At 53.0% G+C, this 21,342-nt stretch overlaps 1 protein-coding gene across 1 annotated transcript in view; it reads right to left on the bottom strand.

Moving 5' to 3' along the window:
* LOC309603394 (olfactory receptor 5G29-like) overlaps nucleotides 1-20,774 on the bottom strand; it is a gene marked incomplete at both ends in the record, with an annotated part of 61,947 nt that extends 41,173 nt beyond the window's left edge. Inside the window, 2 exon segments of the mRNA XM_082338251.1 lie at nucleotides 1,656-1,710; nucleotides 20,726-20,774. Coding sequence (XP_082194377.1) covers nucleotides 1,656-1,710; nucleotides 20,726-20,774 — 104 coding nt within the window.
* Between the last annotated feature and the right edge of the window lie 568 nt (nucleotides 20,775-21,342).

Genomic DNA, 21,342 nt, shown 5'->3' with positions numbered 1-21,342 from the left:
GCTGCTGTTCTGGTGTTCTCCATGGGCTAAGGGGTGGAGGGCATGAGGCAATGTGTTCGGGAATGGGACTGGAGGGAGCTTTCAGCGGTGGCCCTCTCCCCAGCCCAGCCCCACAGAGCAGCCCAGCCTGGGCCAGCCCCACGGCAGTGCCCCCCACAACCCACAGCCCCAGCCCCTCTGAAGGGAGCAGAGAAGGGTCAGCCTCCCCATCAGCCCCAGGGCTGGAGGCTCACCATGGCATGAGGAAATGGAGGTTAGGGAAACGGCAGGAAGCATGGTGTCTGGTCCAAGAGATGCCACAGACTGACCACGCCCCATCATTGCCAGTCCCCCTCCCAAGGCCAGCACAAGAGTCCTGGCCAGGGCACAGAGCAGCCTGCCCCAAGTGGATGCCTGCAGAAAGAGGTTTCTCTTTCTCATGGATTCCCCCTGCAGGCACAGAAATGCTCCCTTGCTCTTTTCCCTGGCCATCCCTTTCCCCTGGCCAACTTGTCTTGGTTCCCACCCCGTGCTCTCCACAGGCCCCTGAGCTGGCAGTGCTGCTCTGAAGAGACCAGGTCCTGCTGTTGTCCACAGCCATGGCTCCAGGGAAGCAGCAGCCCCAACATGAAGGTGGCAGAAAGGATCTGTCCACTGAGGCAGCGAGGGGCATCCCTGAGGTCCACGAGTACCTGCTCTTCCATGTGGCAGCTGGGCTAGTGGCTCCTTGACCCCTCCTGTATGCTGGGGCTGCGCCCCCAGCTCCAGAGGAGTTGTATGGGATGGAAGCAGAGTCAAAGGATTTTCTGCTGGATTCTTTATTGTGTTTACTTAGACAGGGAGCCTGGCTCCATATCTATGTGAGGTTGTTTTGCGTCAGAAAACACTGGCAGAGGGGTAATAATAGTATTATTTCAGTGGAAGTAATATATGACGTAAAATAAACAAAGAGAAAACCAAGAAATATATGATGCGATAAGGCATCCTTGATTTCCTTCTTCCTCATGCTGTAGATGAAGGGGTTCACTGCTGGAGGCACCACCGAGTACAGCACTGCTGTTACCAAGTCCAGGGATGGGGAGGAGATGGAAGGGGGCTTCAGGTAGGCAAACATGGCAGTGCTGACTAACAGGGAGACCACGGCCAGGTGAGGGAGGCACATGGAAAGGGCTTTGCGGCGTCCCTGCTGTGAGGGGATCCTCAGCACGGCCCTGAAGATCTGCACATAGGACAGCACAATGAAAACAAAACAAGCAAAAATAAAGAAGGTGCTAAATACGACAAGCCCAACTTCCCTGAGATAGGCATGGGAGCAAGAAAGTTTGAGGACCTGCAGAGGTTCAAAGAAGAATTGGTCCACAGCATTGCCTTGGCAGAGTGGTAGTGACAATGTATTGGCAGTGTGCAAGAGAGCATGGAGAAACCCAGTGCCCCAGGCAGCTGCTGCCATGTGGACACAAGCTCTGCTGCCCAGGAGGGTCCCGTAGTGCAGGGGTTTGCAGATGGCCACATAGCGGTCATAGGCCATGATGGTGAGAAGAGAATACTCTGCACCAAACAAGAAGAATACAAAGACGACCTGGGCAGCACATCCTGCATAGGAGATGGCCCTGGTGTCCCCGAGGGAATTGGCCATGCCTCTGGGGAGAGTGGTGGAGATGCAGCCCAGGTCGAGGAGGGAGAGGTTGAGGAGGAAGAAGTACATGGGGGTGTGGAGGCGGTGGTTGCAGGCTACAGCAGTGATGATGAGGCCGTTGCCCAGGAGGGCAGCCAGGTAGATGGCCAGGAAGAGCCAGAAGTGCAAGAGCTGCAACCTCCGTGTGTCTCTGAATGCCAGGAGAAGGAACTCGTTCATGGAGCTGCCATTGGACGTCTGCTGCTTCTGGGCATGGAAACTGCCAAAGGAGATAAACCAGAAAAATTCAGAGAAGCTTCTCTGAGCAAAATTTGATTCCTTCATTGTGAAATACCTAAGGGAGCTTTCCTTTCCTGGGGGACTGTTATGCAGCTCCGGGGCTTCAGCTCTGGTTTGTGCTGGCTGAGTGTGCTGTGCAGAGCCGTGCCCTCTCCCCAGGGGCTCCTTGAGGGTCAGCCCTGCCCTACAGCAATGACCCATGGAGGCAGCAACAGCCCAGTGTGTTTGGAGGGAGGGTTCCTGGGGAGGAGTTCCCTGTGCTGCACTACAGCGCAGGGTGAAAGCTCCGAAGGATGCTTTCTTCTACAGAGGAAGGTGGGAGATGAGGTGTAGCAAATGTGTCTTGTTACGCTGTGGTTTAGTATTCAGACACCCCCATCCCACTTGGGAAATGTTCTTGGAAAGGGTAAAATTGCTCTCAGTGTAAACTTGGGTCAGTGCTCCCATCCAGGAGGGCTGCTCTGTCCATCAGCCTGGTGCCCACCTGCTCTGTGCTTGCACCGCTCCCAGCTGGAGGAGGACTGCACCCAGAGGTTGCTCTGAAAAAGCCACTGGTCTGTCCTGGGAGCAGAGGGGTCCTGTTCGAGGTGCAGATTTCAAAACACCTCTCCTTTCCAGCACAGCTCTGCAGAGTAGGATGGAGAGCACAGGACAAGGATGCTGCTTTGTTTGAGCAGATCGAGTGCTCTCAGACATCACCAAGGTCCTACAGGAGAGCTGTGCCCTTCTGGAGTGATGCTCACAGCCCCACAGGACTCCCTGTCCAGCATGATCAGGTGTCTGAAGGTGATGTCTGCTAAGGGAAGCAGTGTCTCATTGCCCAACCACTCACTGCAGTGTCTCAAGCCTGGAAAATGAAGAGAGGGCTTGGGCACCTTGGTCCCATGGAAACACCTCCAGGGCAGCGCCCTCCAGGTCAGTGCCACAGCAGGCACTCCCCACCCCCACCCCTTGCCCCACACCACCACTGTTACTGCCAGGGAGCCCAAGAGCAGGAAGAAGAGCAGCACAAGCACGTGGAGAAACAAAGAAGAACCCTGTGACTCTCCTCCTAAGGGAAGCAAGGAGAGGAGAGGCAGCCGGGCACTCAGGAAAGCCTTCTCCTCACCCAGCAGAGCACAGCACCTCCCAGTTAGCAAAAGCCCAGGGCAGTCGCTCTCAGCCCCTTTGCCCTGCAGAGGGAAGCGGCCCCGTGTCAGGGGAGATGCCCCTCTGCTGTGCCAGAGCTCTGGCTGCAGAGGAGGCACCTCCTGCCCTGGACCACACGGCCTTGAGGGCAGAGGCTGTGCTGGGTGGGAGACGAGAGCAGGGGTCTTGCTCAGAGGAAGGTGTCTGCATTGGAGGGGCTGACAGGGAGCTTCCCAAAGTCTCCCTCTCATGACATTTCGGGTTGGAGTTTCCTACAACACTCTGCCCATGTGTTTGCAGCCTGGAGCTGTCCCTGGTGGGAACTGTTTTCTCCCTCCAAGTTTTCCCTGTCAGGGATCACAGACCCCATCACCAACTCCCGTCTGCTCAGCTCTCACCTGAAGAAACCTCCCCGTTCCAGGCACTCTCTAGAGGTACTCCCCGTTTGCAGTCAGTGAGGAGCAGGTCAGACAAACCCTGATGAAGACAGCAAAGGTGATGCTGGTGCTCTCTGGAGGTAGAGGAGGGGATGGAAGTAGTTTACTCAGCTCCTACCAGACCTGCTGATCTCTCAGTGTAGCAGCTCAGGACTCTCACTCTCCCTCTCCAAAGGTAGCAGCGCCTTTCCTCTTTTTCCTGAAACAGCAGGAAACTGAAAGCACAGCCTCAGGAAAGCTCTTTAGCTTCAAGGGATCCCCTGCCTTGCTCTTCCTCTGGAAAAGTCCCCTCTGAAATGCCCTGGGCAGCTCTGGATGCACACCTTGCCTTCACCCTTGTCTAACATGAGCCCCTGGAGTGAGAGGCCTCCTGACAGACCCTGTAGGCTATGACAGCTTATTCAGGAGACCATTCCAGGAATGGGAGCTGCATTACCATGCACCAAGAGACTTACCGTGACAAGGGCTGGAACAATTTCTTCCCTTGCAGCTCTCCTCTCTCCTCCCACTCCAGGCTGCCTTTAATCTCTCTCTGCACTACTCCTTTGCCCAGAGCCCTCCTGTGCTTGGCAGAGGAGTTGCTCCTTGGCCCAGCTGTCTCTCCGCACTGCTGCCTGCTACCCATGAGCTCCCTCCATCCCAGGAGCCCGTCTCAGCCCAGGAGGAGGGGACCTGCCCAAGACATCACTTGCTCTGCCCCCCACCCCACTCTGCGGTCCCTCCAGGTGTCCCTGGGGCTCTCCAGGAACCTCCTTGGAATGAGACTGAAGCAATCACTGATGCTGCTTGTCTCACCTCCGCAGAGATTTTTCTTTGCAGCAGTGCCCTTTCTCCTCTCAGAGTCACAGTTAGGTCTGAGAATCCCCCTTCCTTGGCCCATCATCAGACAGGACACCTGGACACTGCCAGGGAGACATCTCCTTTACCCATGCTGAGAGAAGGCAATCAGCTGAGGCAATGGAGGCATCTCCTCCTGGATTTGTAGTCCTGGGGCTGGAAGGGACCTCAGCTCCCTCCCACGCCTGCCACAAACCCACAGGAGGTGAGATTCCTCTTGCTTCAGTCATGGTGTCTGCTAAAAATCGGCACCTGCACTCCTTTTCTGTGGTCCCATGGTCACTGATGGAGATGGAGACCAGGAGGTCACACACAAACACCTGGTGACATCTGAGGTACCAGATGTTGTCCATGATAATGGAGCAATACTGAGAGACTGGGAAACATCTGGGGGCATCATCCTGCAGCCTGGTGAGGATGCCAGCTGAAATGACGGCAGACGCCCACATTTAGGACATCACCCCCTGTCCCTACTCACGCTGTTCAGGGCCACCTGGAGAGGTGTCCAGCTGACCAAATGGAGTTCTGTGCCAGAGGGAGAGAGAAGTCTTTCTCTTTCTCCCCTCCTTTACCTGTATTGACTAGCTGTCTGTTGCCTATAACAAGAGTTGTCTCACACAGCCCCACAGAGCCAAACCTAATTCAGGGCAGCTGCTCGTTGAATGGCCAAACACAGGCCTGTAGGGCTCTGTGAGACGCCAAGGCTCTCCACCAAAACTGCCTGTGGCTGGCAGGGACAGCACAGGACCTGCAGGAAAGCCACGGCCCCTCCGAGCGGGTGCGTGACAGACACCCCAGGCGGCATCTCAGATTCCTTCGGTGCTTGTGTGCAAGTGACTGATTGCCACCCCTGCAGTGAGGCCAGCCCTGTCTCATCTCTATCCAGCAGATGCAAGGCACTGCACAAATAAGAAGCACATTGCACTGGGCTCTCCACTTGTGGGCCTATGTTCTCAGCTTCTCCTAGTTCTCCTCTGCCCCATCCTTTACTCACCCTCTTGACGATACAGTCTTCAAAGAGCCCAGTGAATTTAGAGTGGGCGTAGATCACAGGATGTCCACACCCAAGGACGCTTTCAGCAGCACCTTGTCCTTCCAGGAGATCAGTGCCTCTCTCTACCAAAGGCCCTCCAGGGCTGCAGAGACACCACAGACAGCCATGCCCTCTCCTGCCAGGGCTGCCCAGCCCAGCCCTGTTTCTCTCTGACCTTGGGGACAGCAGGCATTGCTCTCTTTTGGGGCACCTCATGTCTTTCTTACAATGCCATCTGCCATCCGCTCCAGCATGTCTCTGCCATGCAGCAAAGCTTTTGCGTACATGGGCTCTTGGGTGCTTGGTGTCCCTGTTCACCATGACAAGGCTGAGCTTGATTGGAGGGGGAACACAGCACTGTGAAAACAGACCAATAGGTTTCTGGAGGGTGTTGGAGCAATTTCTTTGCAAAGCCCCCAGCTGGACCAACAGAGATGATGCTCACCTGCATCAGGTCCTTGCAAACCATGAAGAGTGGTCAGGGATGTGAAAACGAGGGTCATCCTTGACTGTAGTGGCCATGAAATAGGGGGTCCCAGCTCTTGAGCAGCCTGAGGAGGGAGAGGAGCAGAGTGCAGGTGTCAGACCTGAGAGGGGAAGACTTTGGCCTGTTCAGGGGGCTTTTAGTGGGGATCCTGTGGGCAGCAGTGAAGGGCAGCACAACTCAGTACAGCTGGTCTTTAACAAGAGAATGACCCACAAAGAGCAGCAGTGAGTACATAGCTGACAAGACCAGCCTGGGTGAAGAGGGAACTCATGAGGAAGCTCCATAGGTAATGGAAGCAGAGAGGAGGAGGGTGCAGAGACTCACTTCAGTTGGAGGCATTTAGAAATAGGAGTGTCCTTTTTTTTTTTTTTTTTTTTTTTAAGAACAATTTTGGAAACCAGGCTGGGTTGAGTTGCAGGAGTACAGATGCCTGGTGTCACCCTCCATCTGCAGTTTCCATTGGAGGGTCCAGGTCTTCCATGGTCCCTTCTGGTCACTCCCAGTCCCAGGTGAGTGTATCAGGCACACCAGGACCTCCTGAAGTGGCACTGGAGGCTTCTGGTCAGGAACTGAGATCGGCCTGGAAAGATGAGGATATTTTCTCAACATTTATGTAGTACGGGAACATTTTCATCAGCTGAAATGTTTGAATACTTTTCAGAGAGAGAGAATGTTTTCCTGTGCTGCCATCATGAAACTCTCCAGGATGTGTACTGCTCTCGGGAGAAGAAATCTTGATCTTCCCGGCACTTGCTTGACCACTGCTCTGTGCAGTATGGAGTCTACTGAATCTCACTAATCTTCTAGGTATTCCCACATGTCCTGATTCAACTGACCATTTCTCAAGTCATCTTCTCCAGCAGACTGTCTGCACAGATGCCTTTTTGAGTGTCCCTCTGGTTTTCCTCCTCCCATTACTCTCCATTCCCTCAGACCCCTCCCAAGTACCCAGGTGCTGCTTGGAGCTTCAGGCAGTTGAAAGCTTGCTGCTCCTGTCTCCTGACTGTCTCTGTCGCCAACTCCTTCATTGCCTTTCTCTCTGTCCTTTCCTACTAATCTCACTGAAGATTTTCCCCTCAAAAGTACAAGTGGGATTTAGTGGAGGCAATGTGGACTTGATGGGCAGCTGAGGAATGTTTTTTATTCTTTACTGAACTATTCTTTTCTTTTTCATTTTTGTTGTTTTTGTTCTTGTTAACTAAGAGAAATGCTGTGTGTCTGTGCAGCCACTTCTCCAAGGAAAGCAGAAGGAAATGGAGGCTGAGACATTCAGCTCCAGCCTGAGTGGGAAAAGCTTCGATTTTAATGTGAGTGGTGTGAGTTTCAGGTGACCGGTGAGAGAAATGGCAGGTTGGAGGGGGGTGGGTGGGATGAAGAGTGTCTCTAGAGTGTCTGACAGAAAGGGTCTTGCTTTTCCTGAATGTTCATACTTCATCATGAGACCCTCGGGATCAATATGACTTGGAGATTGTCTATATTGTTTATTCTGTAAGCAGGAAAATAATGAAAATGCATAAATCTTTTACAAATGTTATTTGTTTTTGACATCTTCTCATTTAGACTATACTCCTGAACTCTCCCTAATGAACCACACAAGAAGGGAGGCATTAAAGAAAACTGCAGAGGGCCATGGCATGTTAGGGTATCTGCATTTCCATGAGCCCTCTGCTGTCAAGTTCCTGAGCTGCAGCTACTGCAAGGAGATTGAACAAGCCGCTGAAGAAGTCTTTAAAATGTGATTAAAACCTCCAGGACTCTGAGGGTGTCAGTGGGCCCCCTGAGGGCCATCACAGATGAAGCCATGAAGGGAAGCACGGGTGGAGGTACCCCTCCCTGGGGGCTGCCTTAAACTGGCAAGAGGTCAGCACTGGTTCCAGGTGACCAAGGCAATGTGCAGGTGGCTCTGCTGCCACGTCAGCCCTTGATGGGTTTCATCCAGAAGGATGGGCAAGCTCTGATCCCTGGCACCTGGGAAGGGGGATCCTTTTCCTCCTGCATTGCTCAGGGCTCTTGATGGAGCAGTGTGATGTGGGGGTGTGTGATGACGAGTGCAGGACAACCCTAGGACTGCCTGGACTCTAGGGGGGGATGAGGAGGCACCAAGGCCATGGGGCTGTAAGAAATGGTGTCCCCTCGTGGCTCTTGGTGGCAGTGATTATATTCATAGCTGAGAGGAGAGAGGCCTTGGTTGTGTTGGGCAAGTCCCAGCCCCACTAAGGCCCTCAGTCATCCCCAGCACGGGCTCTCCCATGCTGCCCCATGCCTGCAGCAGTTCTCCTGCAGACTTTGGCCACCCCCCAGACTCCCCACCTTACTCTGAACCCAGGATCTCCCAGGCTTTACAAATGTCTTTTTGTGCTGCCTGCCTTTTGCTTCTAACACAAAGCTGTGGTTTTCTGGGGATTTGCCAAAGCTGTGAATCCCCAAGCAACACATCCAGCTGCTTTCAAAGCTAATGCTCCTCAGTCACCTAAGATATCCCAGCACTGTACTTACTTATAGAATCACAGAAAGAATCATGGAATCACAGAATGGTTTGGGTTGGAAGGGACCTCTAAAGGTCATCTAGTCCAACCCCCCCTGCAGTGAGCAGGGCCATCTTCAACTAGATCAGGTTGCTCAGAGCCCCGTCCAACCTGACCTTGAATGGTTCCAGGGATGGGGCATCTACCACCTCTTTGGGCAACCTGTGCCAGTGTTTCACTGCCCTCATCATAAAAAAGTTCTTCCTTATATCTAGTCTCAATCTCCCCTCCTTTAGTTTGAAACCATTGCCCCTTGTCCTATCACTACAGGCCCTAATAAAAAGTCTGTTCCCATCTTGCTTCTAAGCCCCCTTTAATTACCGAAAGGCAGCAAGAAGGCCTTCCCAGAGCCTTCTCTTCTCCAGGCTGAATAACCCCAACTCTCTCAGCCTTTCCTCACAGCAGAGGTGTTCCATCCCTCTGATCATTTTTGTGGCCCTCCCTAGACCAGCTCCAACAGGTCCATGTCTTTCCTGTATGGAGCGCTCTGGAGAAAAATTAGAAAAAGTATGTTTTTTTCACTAATTTTCCAGGAGAAAAAATTGCTTGGGGGATATTACGAATGTGCATAAATATCTGAAGGGAAGGAATGAAGACAAGGGAGCCAAACTCTTCTCAGTAGTTCCCACTGACGAGACAAGAGGTGGTGGACACAGATAAAAACACATGACATTCCATCTGAATCCAAGAAAACACTGTTTCACGGTGAGGGTGGTCAAACACTGGAACAGGTTGCCCAGAGGCTGCAGAGCCTCCATCCGTGGAGGTATTCCAGACCCTCCTAGACAAGGTCCTCAGCAACCTGTTCTAGCTGACCGTGTCTCAGCTGGGAAGTTGCACTTGATGAACTCCAGAGGTGCCTTCCAATCTCAACATCTCTGTCATTCTGTGAGTGTGAAGGAGAAAAGTAAGATGGAAAGAAAGGAACAACACACAGTCTTGATGGCAAACAGAGTAGGATTCTGTGGAGAGGACCCACGCTGGAGCAGGGGAGAAGTGTGAGGAGGAAGGAGTGGCAGAGATGTTCTGTGCTGACCGTAAGCCCCATTCACCATCCCCCCAGCTCCTCTTGGGGTTGGGGTGGGTAGAAGAATTGGGAGCAATGGAGTAATTTGAGCCTGGGAAGAAGGAGTGGGGTGGGGAAATGGTCTTCAATATTTTTGCTATGCTTTCTCTCTATCTGAATCTCTTTTAATTGGCAATAAATTCAATTGATCTTCCCCAGGTCAGCTCTTCTTTGCCCATGACAGTAATGAGTAAGTGATCTCCCTGTCTTTATCTTGATGCATGAGCTAGTCCACCTTATCTTCTGCCTTTGTACTTTTGAGCTGGGGATGCAAGTGAGCAGCTGGGTGTGTGTCTGGCTGCTGGTCAAGGCTAACCCACTACAGGACCACCACAGCAGGACTGCTGTGTCCAGTCTGGGGCTCAGCAGCACAAGGAAGATCCTGACAGACTGAAGCAAGTCCTGCAGAGGCCGGAAGGATGGCTGGGGCCTGGAGCACATAATGGAGAAGGACAGGCTGAGAGAGCTGGGTTTATCAGAAATCCCTCAGAGCCAAACACCAGAGCAAGGACCCAGGCCAGCTGGGGAGATCTCAGTCAATGGAGATTTTCAAAATTGGTTGAGACAAGCACCTGATTGGGCTGGAGGTGTCTGAGAAGAGGCTTGGCTGAGAGTCCAGCTGCGGCAAGAGCTGTGGGACTTGGTGTGTAATGAGAGTCAGGAGGTAACTCGTTTCCTTTTGATTACTAATGGCAGTGGAGTTGGGTATCACTAAGACTCACAGGATGATGGGGGTGACCATGCAGCAAAGGATCCTCCTCAGGGCTGGGGTGTATGGCCAGAGATGGAAATGGCTGGTGTGTGGGACTGGTCTGGGACAATTTCCTGGGGCAGCTTCCCCAGGGTGTCCTGGAAACATGGCACAAACCAGGACCCTCTCTTCTGCACCTTGGATGCCTTGCTTTCTTCACCATGACACCTGGCTCCGCACTGAGTGCTGGCTGCCCCTACCCTGCACACTCACACACCTTAGCTCTACACTGGTGTTTTTCTCTCCCAGGCTGTTTCCAGCCCAGCCCCTCCCCACCTCTCCCCACCTCCCCTGCCCTCTCCCCAGCCCAGCCCAGCCCAGCAGAGCAGCCCAGCCTGGGCTGGCTCCATGGCACTGCCCAGCGCAGGCTGCTGCAGAGCTCTGGGCACTCACCCCACAGCCCCAGCCCCTCTGAAGGCCACAGCAGCTGCTGGGGGGCAGGCAGCGGGGTTCAGGCTCCCCATCAGCCCCCACGGCTGGTGCTGGCCACAAGGGCATGAGGAACCAGAGGCTAGGCACTCTCTGGCTCTCCTCAATTCATCTTTAGCTGATCCCCAAGCCCCAACTGAATTTTCCCCCTCCTCTGCTGCCACCAGCTTGACTCCCCAGGACAGCACCAGAGTCCTGGCCCTGGGGGTTCCTCAGGCAGCTCCTGCAGCTCTCCACTCTTCCTTCCCTGTGCCTGCCGAGTCCCCACTGACTCCCATGGCACTGCAGAGTCCTTCTTCGTGGATACCTCCATTTAGTGCTTTACTTTTGGGGGACTTCACCTTTGAGGGTGTTCCATCTTCTGCATTTCCATTCATTCCAGTCCCACGTCAGTTATGTGGTGAGGCCCATCCTCTCCTGTCCCCTCCAAATTCATTTTCAGAGAGTCTGGTACATGCCATCAGTCCTGTCATACATGAAGCAAACTGAGGAAAGAATGGGGAGCTCATGGACCATCTCCACTGCCATTGGACACCAAGAAGAGCTCCTTTAAATCAGAACACTTGGTCCAGTGGAACCCAACCTTACCATGCGCTTAACCCCAAAACCACTGAGAACAAAAGGAGAACAGAAACTTTAAAAGACCAATTCCTTGGACATTTTCTTGGAAGGAACTTTGGAAGAAGAGCCCAGCCTTCAGGCACTGCACTGTTGTTGGACATTTTGTCCCTCTGGGCATGGGGATCTGTTCAAGGAGGTAAAGGAAGGGAGAAGTTAGGGCTGACTGCTTCGAGAAAATTCTACCCAAGTTATCATAGAACCCCCCCAAACTGCCTTTCACTTTTCAGAAAGAGCTTTGGTGAGCTCTGTTTGGTGCTGGCTGAGGGTGCCCCAGGGAGAAGGAGGCTCTGCTGGGGGCTCTGCAGGACTCAGTCCTGCCCTACGGCAATAGGTAAATAGGAACACGGGGTGATCTCAGATTAAATCCAATCCTGATATCAAAGAGCTTTTCAGCATTGTCACTCCCAATTCACCTGACTGCAGAGCAGAGCTGTGGGGAGTTTGGGTTGTGCCTTCTGCTCTAGTTGCCCCAGCACAGCTGAGGAGTGGTTTGAATGCAGCAATGCCTGGCATTTCTGCTGCACTGCAAGGGAAACCTTGTGGGTGCTGAGACTGGGCACAGGGACTGTCCCTTAGTGCAGAGTGAGGACAGCCGCTCTGTCCATCAGCCCTGCTCTCAGCTGCCCTGTGCTGGCAGCTCTTCCAGCTGGAGGACTATCGCACTCGGGTGTTCACCCCAAAAGAAAGAGGCCACTGCTGGGAGCAGAGGAATCCAGCTCCCAAGTGCAGATCTCCAAACCCTCACCCCATCTCATCGTACCTGAGGAGGATCTCAGCTCTGCCCTCCCAAACAGGGACACAGAGGGCTCATGACAGCTGCCCACATGCAGCCACCCAGCAGCATTTCAATGGCCTTAGCACCGAGGTGTGTTCTCCATGGGGCTCCTGCAAAACATAGAGATGCCCTGGGAGAGCTGTGCCCCACAGGAGGGCAGCCTGCAGCCCAGCAGGACCTCCCAAGGACAGAGTCACCTGTCCTACATTTGTTATGTCCTGAAGGGAGGGTGAGATCAGTGCCAGCCGCACACACTGCGGCACCCAGAGCCCCACAGGTGAACAGGGTGCGAGCTGGATGCTTTTCCTCCATGGCCATATGTGCATGACAGCACACACAGCATTGGTGTCTGAGCTGCACTTGAATCCTCACCCCCCACACCTGTCTCTCTTCCTTTCTGCCCATGTGTCTGCTGCCTGGAGCTCTTCTTGGCCAGGACCTCTTTCTCTGTCCCCACTTCCCCTCCCTCTCCATGCTCACAGACCCCATCCCACCTGCTGTGTGCTCAGCTCTGCCCTGCAGGCTCCTCCTGGCAGCAGGGCACTGCCCAGGGGCATCTCTGTGTGTGCAGAGGCTAAGGAGCAGCTCAGAAAATCCTAAAGAGAACTGGGGTCTCATTGCCTACTCCACAGGAGAGAAATAAATGCCCATCTCCCACTGCCCACCCAGCCAACCAACAGGAGAAAACTCAATGCACATACACCTTCCCTTTCATGTAATCCCCTAACATGATATCCATCTTTAAAATGACCCTCTGCAAATGTCCTCCAGGTCATGTAGAAGTCTGAGCTGCCCTGACCCATGCTGCACCCTCTGGACAGCAGGAGGACCCTGCCCTGCCAAGGGTCATTTCTTCCACCCATAGCTTCTCCCCAGCACTCTGAAGGACAGCCCTGGGCACTCTTGGCTGCACACCTATCTTCAAAACCCCGGAGTGGTACCCAGAAGGCAGCCATTCTGCCCTGTCATGATGTGCAGCAGGGAAGCCCTGCTCCGTAGCCCATCCTCCGCCTCTACCTTAGAGAAACTGTGAGAGTCCTCCTGAAAGATCCTATGTGCTGTCAGATGTACCAGCTTTTGGATATCCCTCCAGGAACACCAGCTACATTGTCCTGCAACCAGGGACTTACCATGTAGAGGGATGTGAAGATCCTTTCCTGCAGTGAGTTCTCAGCATCCTCCCACTCCACGCTGCCTTTAACCTCTCTCTGCCTCACTCCTCTCCCATCCGTGCCTGCAGGCAGTGCCCTCAGCCCTGCTGCCCTTTGCGGAGGAGCTGCTCCTGGGCAGAGCTGTCTCTCTGCAGTGCTGCCCACTTGCCAGCAGCTCCCTCCATCCCAGGAGCCCAGCCCAGCTCAGCAGCAGAGGCCCAGCCCAAGGCACCACTTCCTCTGCCCCTCTGGGCTCCCTCCAGGTGTCCCTGGGGCTCCAGGGGAACCTGCTGTGAAACAGGCTGAAGGCATCACTGATGTTCCCTCCCTCAGCTGGGGGGAGAGAGACTTACCTCCAGCAGAGTCATTACTCCTATCAGAAAAATACTTGGGCATGAGAATCATTTTTATTGTCCCATCATTAGAGAGGACACATGGAAGGTGACAGGGAAGGATCTAATTTCTCCAAGCTGGGAGGACATGTTTTGTTGAGTGAATTTAGGCATTTCATCCTGGGTCTTTAGACCTGGGGCTAGAAAGATGTGCAGCTCTCTTTTCTCCATGCCTTGTCTCTGCTCTGAAGCAAAGCCTTTGCACACACGGGGTCTTGGACACGTGGTATCAGGGTTCCTTAAGGCAAATATGAGCTTCCCTGGTTCCACAGCTGCAGTGCTTCAGCCCAAATGTGCAGCAGTGCCCTCAGCCAGGGGCACAGACAGGATGAGCTGGATGTTAGTCACAGACAGAGCTGTGACACTGATGCAATAAACTACCAAGGTGTGGTGGCAGACCTCTATATAGCTGGTCTTCAAGGACATCGTCTTGCAAGCACAGCAAGGGTCCAGATCAAAACTCAATTTAGACTTGAAAGGCAATTCAAGGGCACCACAATGAGTGTCTACGAGTTCAGAAACAGTTAAAGGAAGAACAAAGATACTGTGTGGCCACAGGTACAAGGCAGGGTCTGGAGGAGAAGAGCCAGCAGTGGATGGGGATCAAGTCAGGGGTCACTTGACCAAACACTCTTGGGAGTCTATGGGAGTGTAGAAGTGGCATCCCAGGGAGCTGAGTGAGCAGGCCAATGGCACAGGAAGGCCACTCTCCAGCATTATCTTTGAAAGGCCACGGAGACTCTGGGGACTCCCTGATCACTGGCAGCACCCACACATTGCATGTACCTTTCAAGAATGCCCAAATGATGAGCAGGGGAATGAAAGGCTGTGCCCCAGAACGTGTCCACTTGCATCCCATTTCTGGGTGTCTGAAAGAGAAGGCGACTGGATTTACCCAGGGGAGCTTGTTCCTGGCCATCCTCTTTGCTTTCTGTGATGAAAGGACAGGATTGCTGGACACAGGAAGAGCAGAGATGGTCTTTTACCTGGAAGTCATCAAGGCTTTCAGCATCATCCCTCCAGAAATTTCTTGTGTCCAAGTCAGGACAGTATGGGCTGCCTGTGTGGATAAGTAGTTGAGTAAAAACCCAGCTGGAGAGTAGTTGGGCTTGGAGGAGTGTGGTACATGCGTGGTGCTCTGCCTGGAGGCATCTAGCTAGTAGGGTCCTGCAGGGGTCTAGCTTGCAACCTGCCCTGTTTCACATCTTTTGAGTGACCTGGAGGATAGGAGAGTGTACTTTTTGGTAACATTTGTAGAAAACATCCCATTGCAGAGAGCCGGGCAGGGCTTGAGGGCAGGGCTGCCATCCCAAAGGACACAGACAGTCTAGAGGGATGGGCCAATAGGATACGCATGATATCCAATAAAGATTCAAACAAAGTCCTGCTCCTGAAGTAGATGTAGGCTCTGAAATGTCCTAGGACAGGGAGTGTCTAGGCGGGTAGCAGCTCCACAGGAATGGGTCTGCTTGTCTTTGGGTTCCATTAGGCAAAAGATGAGCCATCGGCAAAGATGGCCAACAACATCCTGGGCTTTGTGAGCAGGAGCAAAGCCAGGGCAAGTGATTCTCTCCCTCTGGTCAGCACTTCTGACACCACATCCAGAATACTTGCCCAGGTTTTGGTTGCCCGCAATGCCAGAGAGACATTGGCAAGCTGGAGGGCCACAAAATTTCAGTGGAGGGCCACAGAGATGGTCAAGGTTGGAGCACAGGACCTGTTAGGAGAGTCTGAGGGAGCTGGGCTTGTTCACCCTGGAGAATGGAGGGCTTTGTGGGGAGGATGGAAGAGACTTGCATTGCTTACGGTGAGGTTCCCAAGAAGACACCGTGGTGCAAGGCAGGAGCACAGGAGGCAATGAGCTGAAATGCGAGAGGGTCAGGCTCAATATAGGGAGAAGCGTTTGCTAGGTGAGGACGGTCAGTCATGGGAAGCCATTTCCCAGAGAGTGTGTGCTGCCTCCATCCCTGGAAGTTTCTCAGACCCATCTGGATAAAACCATGAGCAACCTGGTGTGACCCTGCTTTGAGCAGGATGTTTCCTAAAGGTATCTAGCAAGGTCCCTTCCAGCCTGAATGACGCTCTCATTCCTCACCCTTCATGTCCTCGACACTACGGAAAGCCCTCAGGTTCCCTCTGACTGTGGAAATAATTCACATCAGCTACAAGGCAGCAGCACAGGCACCCCAAGCAGTCCCGATGCCATCCCTGGCCTCATCTTTAATTTACTGCTTCCCTTTTCCCCCCTCTCAAATTCTTCACTGTTCTCATTCTCACACCTTCCAAAAAGGCCAGCCTGCCCTGGCTGGCTGGGGTGGAGTTCATTGTCTTCATAGCAGCCCGGAGGGATCCAAGTTTCAGATTTCTGACCAAAACTCTTTTAGCTATTGCTGAATAGTGCTTAAACATTACGAAGGCCTTCTCTGTTTCTCACGCTGCCCTTCCAATGAGTGGGCTGGGGTTTTATCTAGAAGTTAGGAGGGGAAACAGCCAGGACAGCTGACCCCAACTGACCAAAGAGATGTCCCACACTGTATGACATCATGCTCAGCAATAAAAGCTGGGGGAAGAAGGAGGAAGACGTTTGGAGCTTTGGCATTTCTCTTCCCAGGTAATTGTTACTCACGATGGAGCCCTGCTTTTCTGGAAGTGACAAAACACCTGCCAATGGGAAGGAGCAAACGTATTCCTGATTTTGCTTTGCTTGTGGGCACAGCTTTTGATTTACCTATTCAAGTCTCCTCATCTTGACCCATGAGTTCTTCTCACTTTGCCATTCCAATTTTCTCCCAACCCCTCAGGAGAAGAGAGTGAGTGAGTGTCTGGATGGGGGCTTAGGGGCCACATTACGGACTTATTTCTGTTTTCATTAAGAGCAGTAATAGTACCATGCTCTAAAATTTCCTCTTCTTCTTCATGATGATAAAATTAATTTTGTTAATTTTATTTTTGTCATTCACTCTGAATTCACAAGATAGCTATAACTTAAGAGTATTTAGATTCTGGCATGAAGTGTTTAGAACACTGCTTTTTCTCTCATTGCTAACCCTTTCTTACCATTTCATGGTAATACCTTTCAGACAATGTTGCCTCAAATTCAATTCTGCTGTCTGTCTTTCATCCTTATTTCAAGTGTGTGTGGGTGTGAGGAGTTCATTGTTTTACAAAAAAATGTCAAGGGGCAGATCCCGAACTGTTGAAACGGAAAAAGCAAGGCAAATTTTTCTGTGGTGGACACTGACACAACACCGTTATCTTCATTTTGCATCTCTGAAGACCTAACCCTTCCACAGAGGGCCTGGAAGGTCTGAAGTCCCTCCATCTGCCCTGTACGTCAGCACTGAATGTGAAACTACTCCAGTCAGAGGTGCTGTTTGGATTCCCCTCACAGCCTAAACCACCACATGGGTCAGGAGATATTCCAGGACTTCTCAAGGGCCATCATACTCCTCTGGACCAAAAAGTGGAATCTCAGGGGTCAGGGCATGCCAATACTTGTGTTCAGGGATCTGGTCACATGACCCATCTCCATTTCTGTAAAGGTGCTTGAGTTTCCTCAAGGAACCCTTGAGTCGATCCCCATCCACTGCTGGCTGTCCTCCTGCACAGGAGGAGAACACAGGGGGCATCTGCTCAACGCAGGGGGCATCCCCCAGACTCATCCTCTCTGCCAGTCTCTCAGCAGAGCCTGTTTTCCTCCACTGCAGAACCCCACATGAGCAAGCTGTCCCACCACGTCTCATTTCATCCCAAACCATCACAGTTGTGTGACAAGCCCCGGGGCTCCAGCTCCTCCTGCCTGCGATCTACCTCCTCCTGGCTGTGCACTGGTTGGCTGCATCAGCTCAGCTGTGGCACCAGGGTGGAGCGCAGACTTCTCACAGGGAAACCTGAGCAGTGATCCTGACCAGAAGACCACGGTACAGCCAGCTGGGCTGCGCTGCACGTACAGCCTGGCCTTCATGCCTGTGCTGTGCTGCACAGATCCCTTGGCCGCAGGACAACCTCAGCAGCTCATTGTCCCAAGCGGCCTGCAGGCAGCTCCCACTCAGGACCAGCCCTTCTGCCTCCTCTGTGGCCTTGCCTGTACCTAACAGTGCAGCAAGGAGTTCTCATGAGAACATCCTTGCTCTTTGACTGTAGAGATGAGGAAAAGAGGTGGTTTCTTGTAAACAAAGCTAAGAGCAGCTTGAATGACCAAACCAGGAGACTGTCTTCTATGGGTGGAGTCTGCATGGCATGCTGTGAGGGGGTCAGAGGCCTGTTCAATGCTACACCACCTGGGGGTCCCACCATCTAAAGGCACCTAAGATTATCTGCATGATTCTCTCCTTACAGGGTTAGTGCTAATGAACAGCATTTTAAAAGATCCCTCACAGCGTCCGAGTGCCTTTCTTACTGGAATTAGAATGGACCAGTACCTCCTGGTGAAAAACACTCTCTCAGCACCCTTGGGTGCAGCCCCTCTGGTCCCATAGACTGGTAAGGGTGTAGTTTGCTCAAGTAGCCCCTGCCTTGATCCTCATCCACTGCTGGGTGTTCTCCTCCAGAGTTCTGCCTCAAAGCGGAAAGGCCTGGGACACCTTGCTGGTGGCAACTGAGGCAAAGAGTGCATAGAGTATCTCAGTCTACCTACACCTACTCTAACATTTAGCAGTGGTCCCACAGTATTTCTGATTCTTCTGTAGCTTCTGTTTCTGAAGTAGAAACAGCTCATCTTGGTGCCCTTGCATGCCCTTTTCAGTTTCAGTTGAGTTTTGGTAGGACCCATTGCTGTGCTTGGAGGAGACTTTCTTTGAAGACAAGGTGTATCCAGGCACACGGTGAAAATGGTTCGTCTGTTCCTTGGCTGTGTCATTGTGGGTGTGAGTAAAGACCCCAGTGTGATGTGCTTTGTGTTCAGGCAATGCCTGCAGCTCTTGGGAAGAGAAGGGACAAACCTTGCCTCTCTGATGGCATCTGATGATTGATACCTCTGACTGATGGTATCAGTCAACAGCACACAGGCACCAAATCGCACTGCTTGCAATGCCTTCTGGGGTGTCTGTCACATACCCACCCTGAATGGGAATTGCTTTCCTGTTGGTCATAAAATCATGATAGATTCACAGAATGGTTTGGGTTGGAAGGGACCTTAAAGATGATCTGGTTCCAACACCCCTGCCATGGGCATGGACACCTTCCACTAGACCAGGTTGCTCAAGGCCCCCATCCTTGAACACTTCCAGGGAGGGGGCATCCACAACTTCTCTGGGCAACCTCTTCCAGTGCCTCAGCACCCTCAAGGTGAAGAATTTCTTCCTTGTATCTAATCTAAACCTACCCTCTTTCACTTTAAAGCTGTTACCCCTTGTCCTAGCACTACAATGCCCTTATAAAAAGTCCCTCTCCAGCTTTCTTACAGGCCCCCTTCAGGTACTGGAAAGTCTCCATGCAGCCTTCCCTTCTCCAGGCTGAACAATCCCAACTCTCTCAGCCTGTCTTCAGAGAGCTGCTCCAGCCCTCTGGTCACCTTCATGGCCCTCCTCTGGACTCACTCCAACAGGTCCATGTCCGTCTTCTATTGGGAGACCCAGACCTGAACTCCACACTCCGGGTGGGGCCTCACGAGAGTGAAGCAGAGGGGCAGAATCACCTTCCTCGACCTGCTGGTCATGCTTCTTTTGATGCAGCCCAGGATACAGGTGGCTTTCTGGGCTGCAAGTGCACATTGCTCGGTCATGTTGAGTTTCTGATTAACCAACACCTGCAAGTCCTTCTCCTTCAGGGCTGCTCTCAATCCGTTCTCGGCACAGCCTGTATTTGCGCTTGGGATTGCCCCGACCCATGTGCAGGACCTTGCACTTGGCCTTGTTGAACTTCATGATGTTCGCATGGGCCCAACTTTCAAGCCTGTCAAGGTCCCTCTGGATGGCATCCCTTCCCACCAGCGTATCGACCGCACCACACAGCTTGGTGTCATTGGCAAACTTGCTGAGGGTGCACCCAATCCCACTGTCCAAGTCACCGACAAAGATGTTAAACAGCGCCAGTCCCAAGACTGACCCCTGAGGAACACCACTCGTCACTGGCCCTGTGCTGTCTCTGCAAGCCTTGGCGTCTCATGGAGCTCTGTGGGACTGGATTTAAACATTAAATTGAGTAGACACCCTGATCTCTGTAAGGCAATGTGGGGATGAACATGAGGCAACTGCCAGCAGAGTGAGTGCAGACCTAGTAAATACAGCTGACGGAGAAGAGAGAGCCTGAGCTCTCCCTGTGGCACGTGGCTCCAGTGGTTCAGATGAATAACTCTCAAGGCTGCCCTGAACATAATGAGTGGGGACAGGTTCAGGTGCCCTCATTTGGGCATCAGCTGTCATTTCAGTTGGCAAAAGAAAATTCCCAGCAGCCTCTAAGAGGATTCCCCCAGATGTTGGCCTGTCTCTACGAACGGCTCCATTAGAGCTTGCAGCTGCCTCCACAGATCTTCGACCACCCCTTACACCTTCAATGTCGCCAGGTGTTGTGTCTGAACAGCCCAATCCTGCCCTCCATCCCCATTAACAGGCATGGGATCTGAGGCAAGGAGCTCCCATGCAGGTGCCTATTCTCTGCCCACCAGCACACCTGATGCAAGAGGACTCTCACCTCCTGTTGGTTTGTGTTGTGCGTGGGAGGGAGCTAAGTCCCCTTCTAGCCCCAGGACTGCAAACCCACAAATGAGATGCGTCTATTGACTCATCAGCATCCCTTCCCTCAGCAGGGGTAACGCAGATCCCTCCTTGTCACTGTCTGCTTGTCCTGTCTCATGATGGGACAAGGAAAGGTGATTCTCCTGCCCAAGTGTTTTCCTCATAGGAGAAATGACAGTGCTAGGAATAATTGTGTCTCCCCAGCTGAGGGAGGGAACATCAGTGACTCCTTCAGCCTGTTTCACAGCGGGTTCCCCTGGAGCCCCAGGGACACCTGGAGGGAGCCCAGAGGGGCAGAGAAAGTGGTGCCTTGGGCTGGGCCTCTGCTGCTGAGCTGGGCTGGGCTCCTGGGATGGAGGGAGCTGCTGGCAAGTGGGCAGCACTGCAGAGAGACAGCTCTGCCCAGAAGCAGCTCTCTGCAAAGCGCAGCAGGGCTGAGGGCAGTGCCTGCAGGCACGGATGGGAGAGGAGCGAGGCAGAGAGAGGTTAAAGGCAGCCTGGGCTGGGAGGATACTGAGAACTCACCAGGAGAGAAATCTTCTTCACAGACAGTAAGTCTGTGGCTGCGGGGCATTGCGTCTGCAGATCCTGGTGGGATCTCCTAAAGCTGGCATGTGGCACAGGCTGTGAGATATGTAAGTAGCACTCTCAGAGATTCTCTGGTGCAGAGGAGGAGGACATGCTCCAGAGCAGGGACTCCCTGCTGCACCATCAGAGGGACAGAACAGGACGGCTGCCTTCTCCCAGGGATGGCTGCAGGGGTGTAAAAATGGGTATGCAGCCAGGGGTGCCCAGGGCTGCCCTTCCGAGCAGAGTCCCTGGACACCAGGGGGCTGTGTGCTGGGGCAGGGACTCTGCTGCCTGCCAGGGTCAGCACTCAGCCTGTCTGAGGAATTCACCATGCTGCTGCTGCGGGGAGAAGCTGTGGGTGGAAGGAGCAACCCCCAGCAAGGCAGGGTCCTTCTGCTGTTGAGAGGGTGCTGCATGGGTCAGGGCTGCTCACAGGTCCAGATCATCCCGAGAATATTTGTCTCAAGGACAATATTAAGGCAAGGAATACTAGAAAGATAAGGAGATTTCCTGAGTCTGTCTTTACAGTTTCCTGTTCCAGGGGGGTTGGGAGGGGGAGAGAAAAAGATAAA

This window comes from Platalea leucorodia (genome assembly GCF_965183815.1).
Source record: "Platalea leucorodia genome assembly, contig: HAP1_HAP1_SCAFFOLD_71, whole genome shotgun sequence".
NCBI lineage: Eukaryota > Metazoa > Chordata > Aves > Pelecaniformes > Threskiornithidae > Platalea > Platalea leucorodia.
The sequence above is the reverse complement of the archived record's forward strand: the minus strand, read 5'-3'. Positions and strand labels throughout refer to the sequence as shown.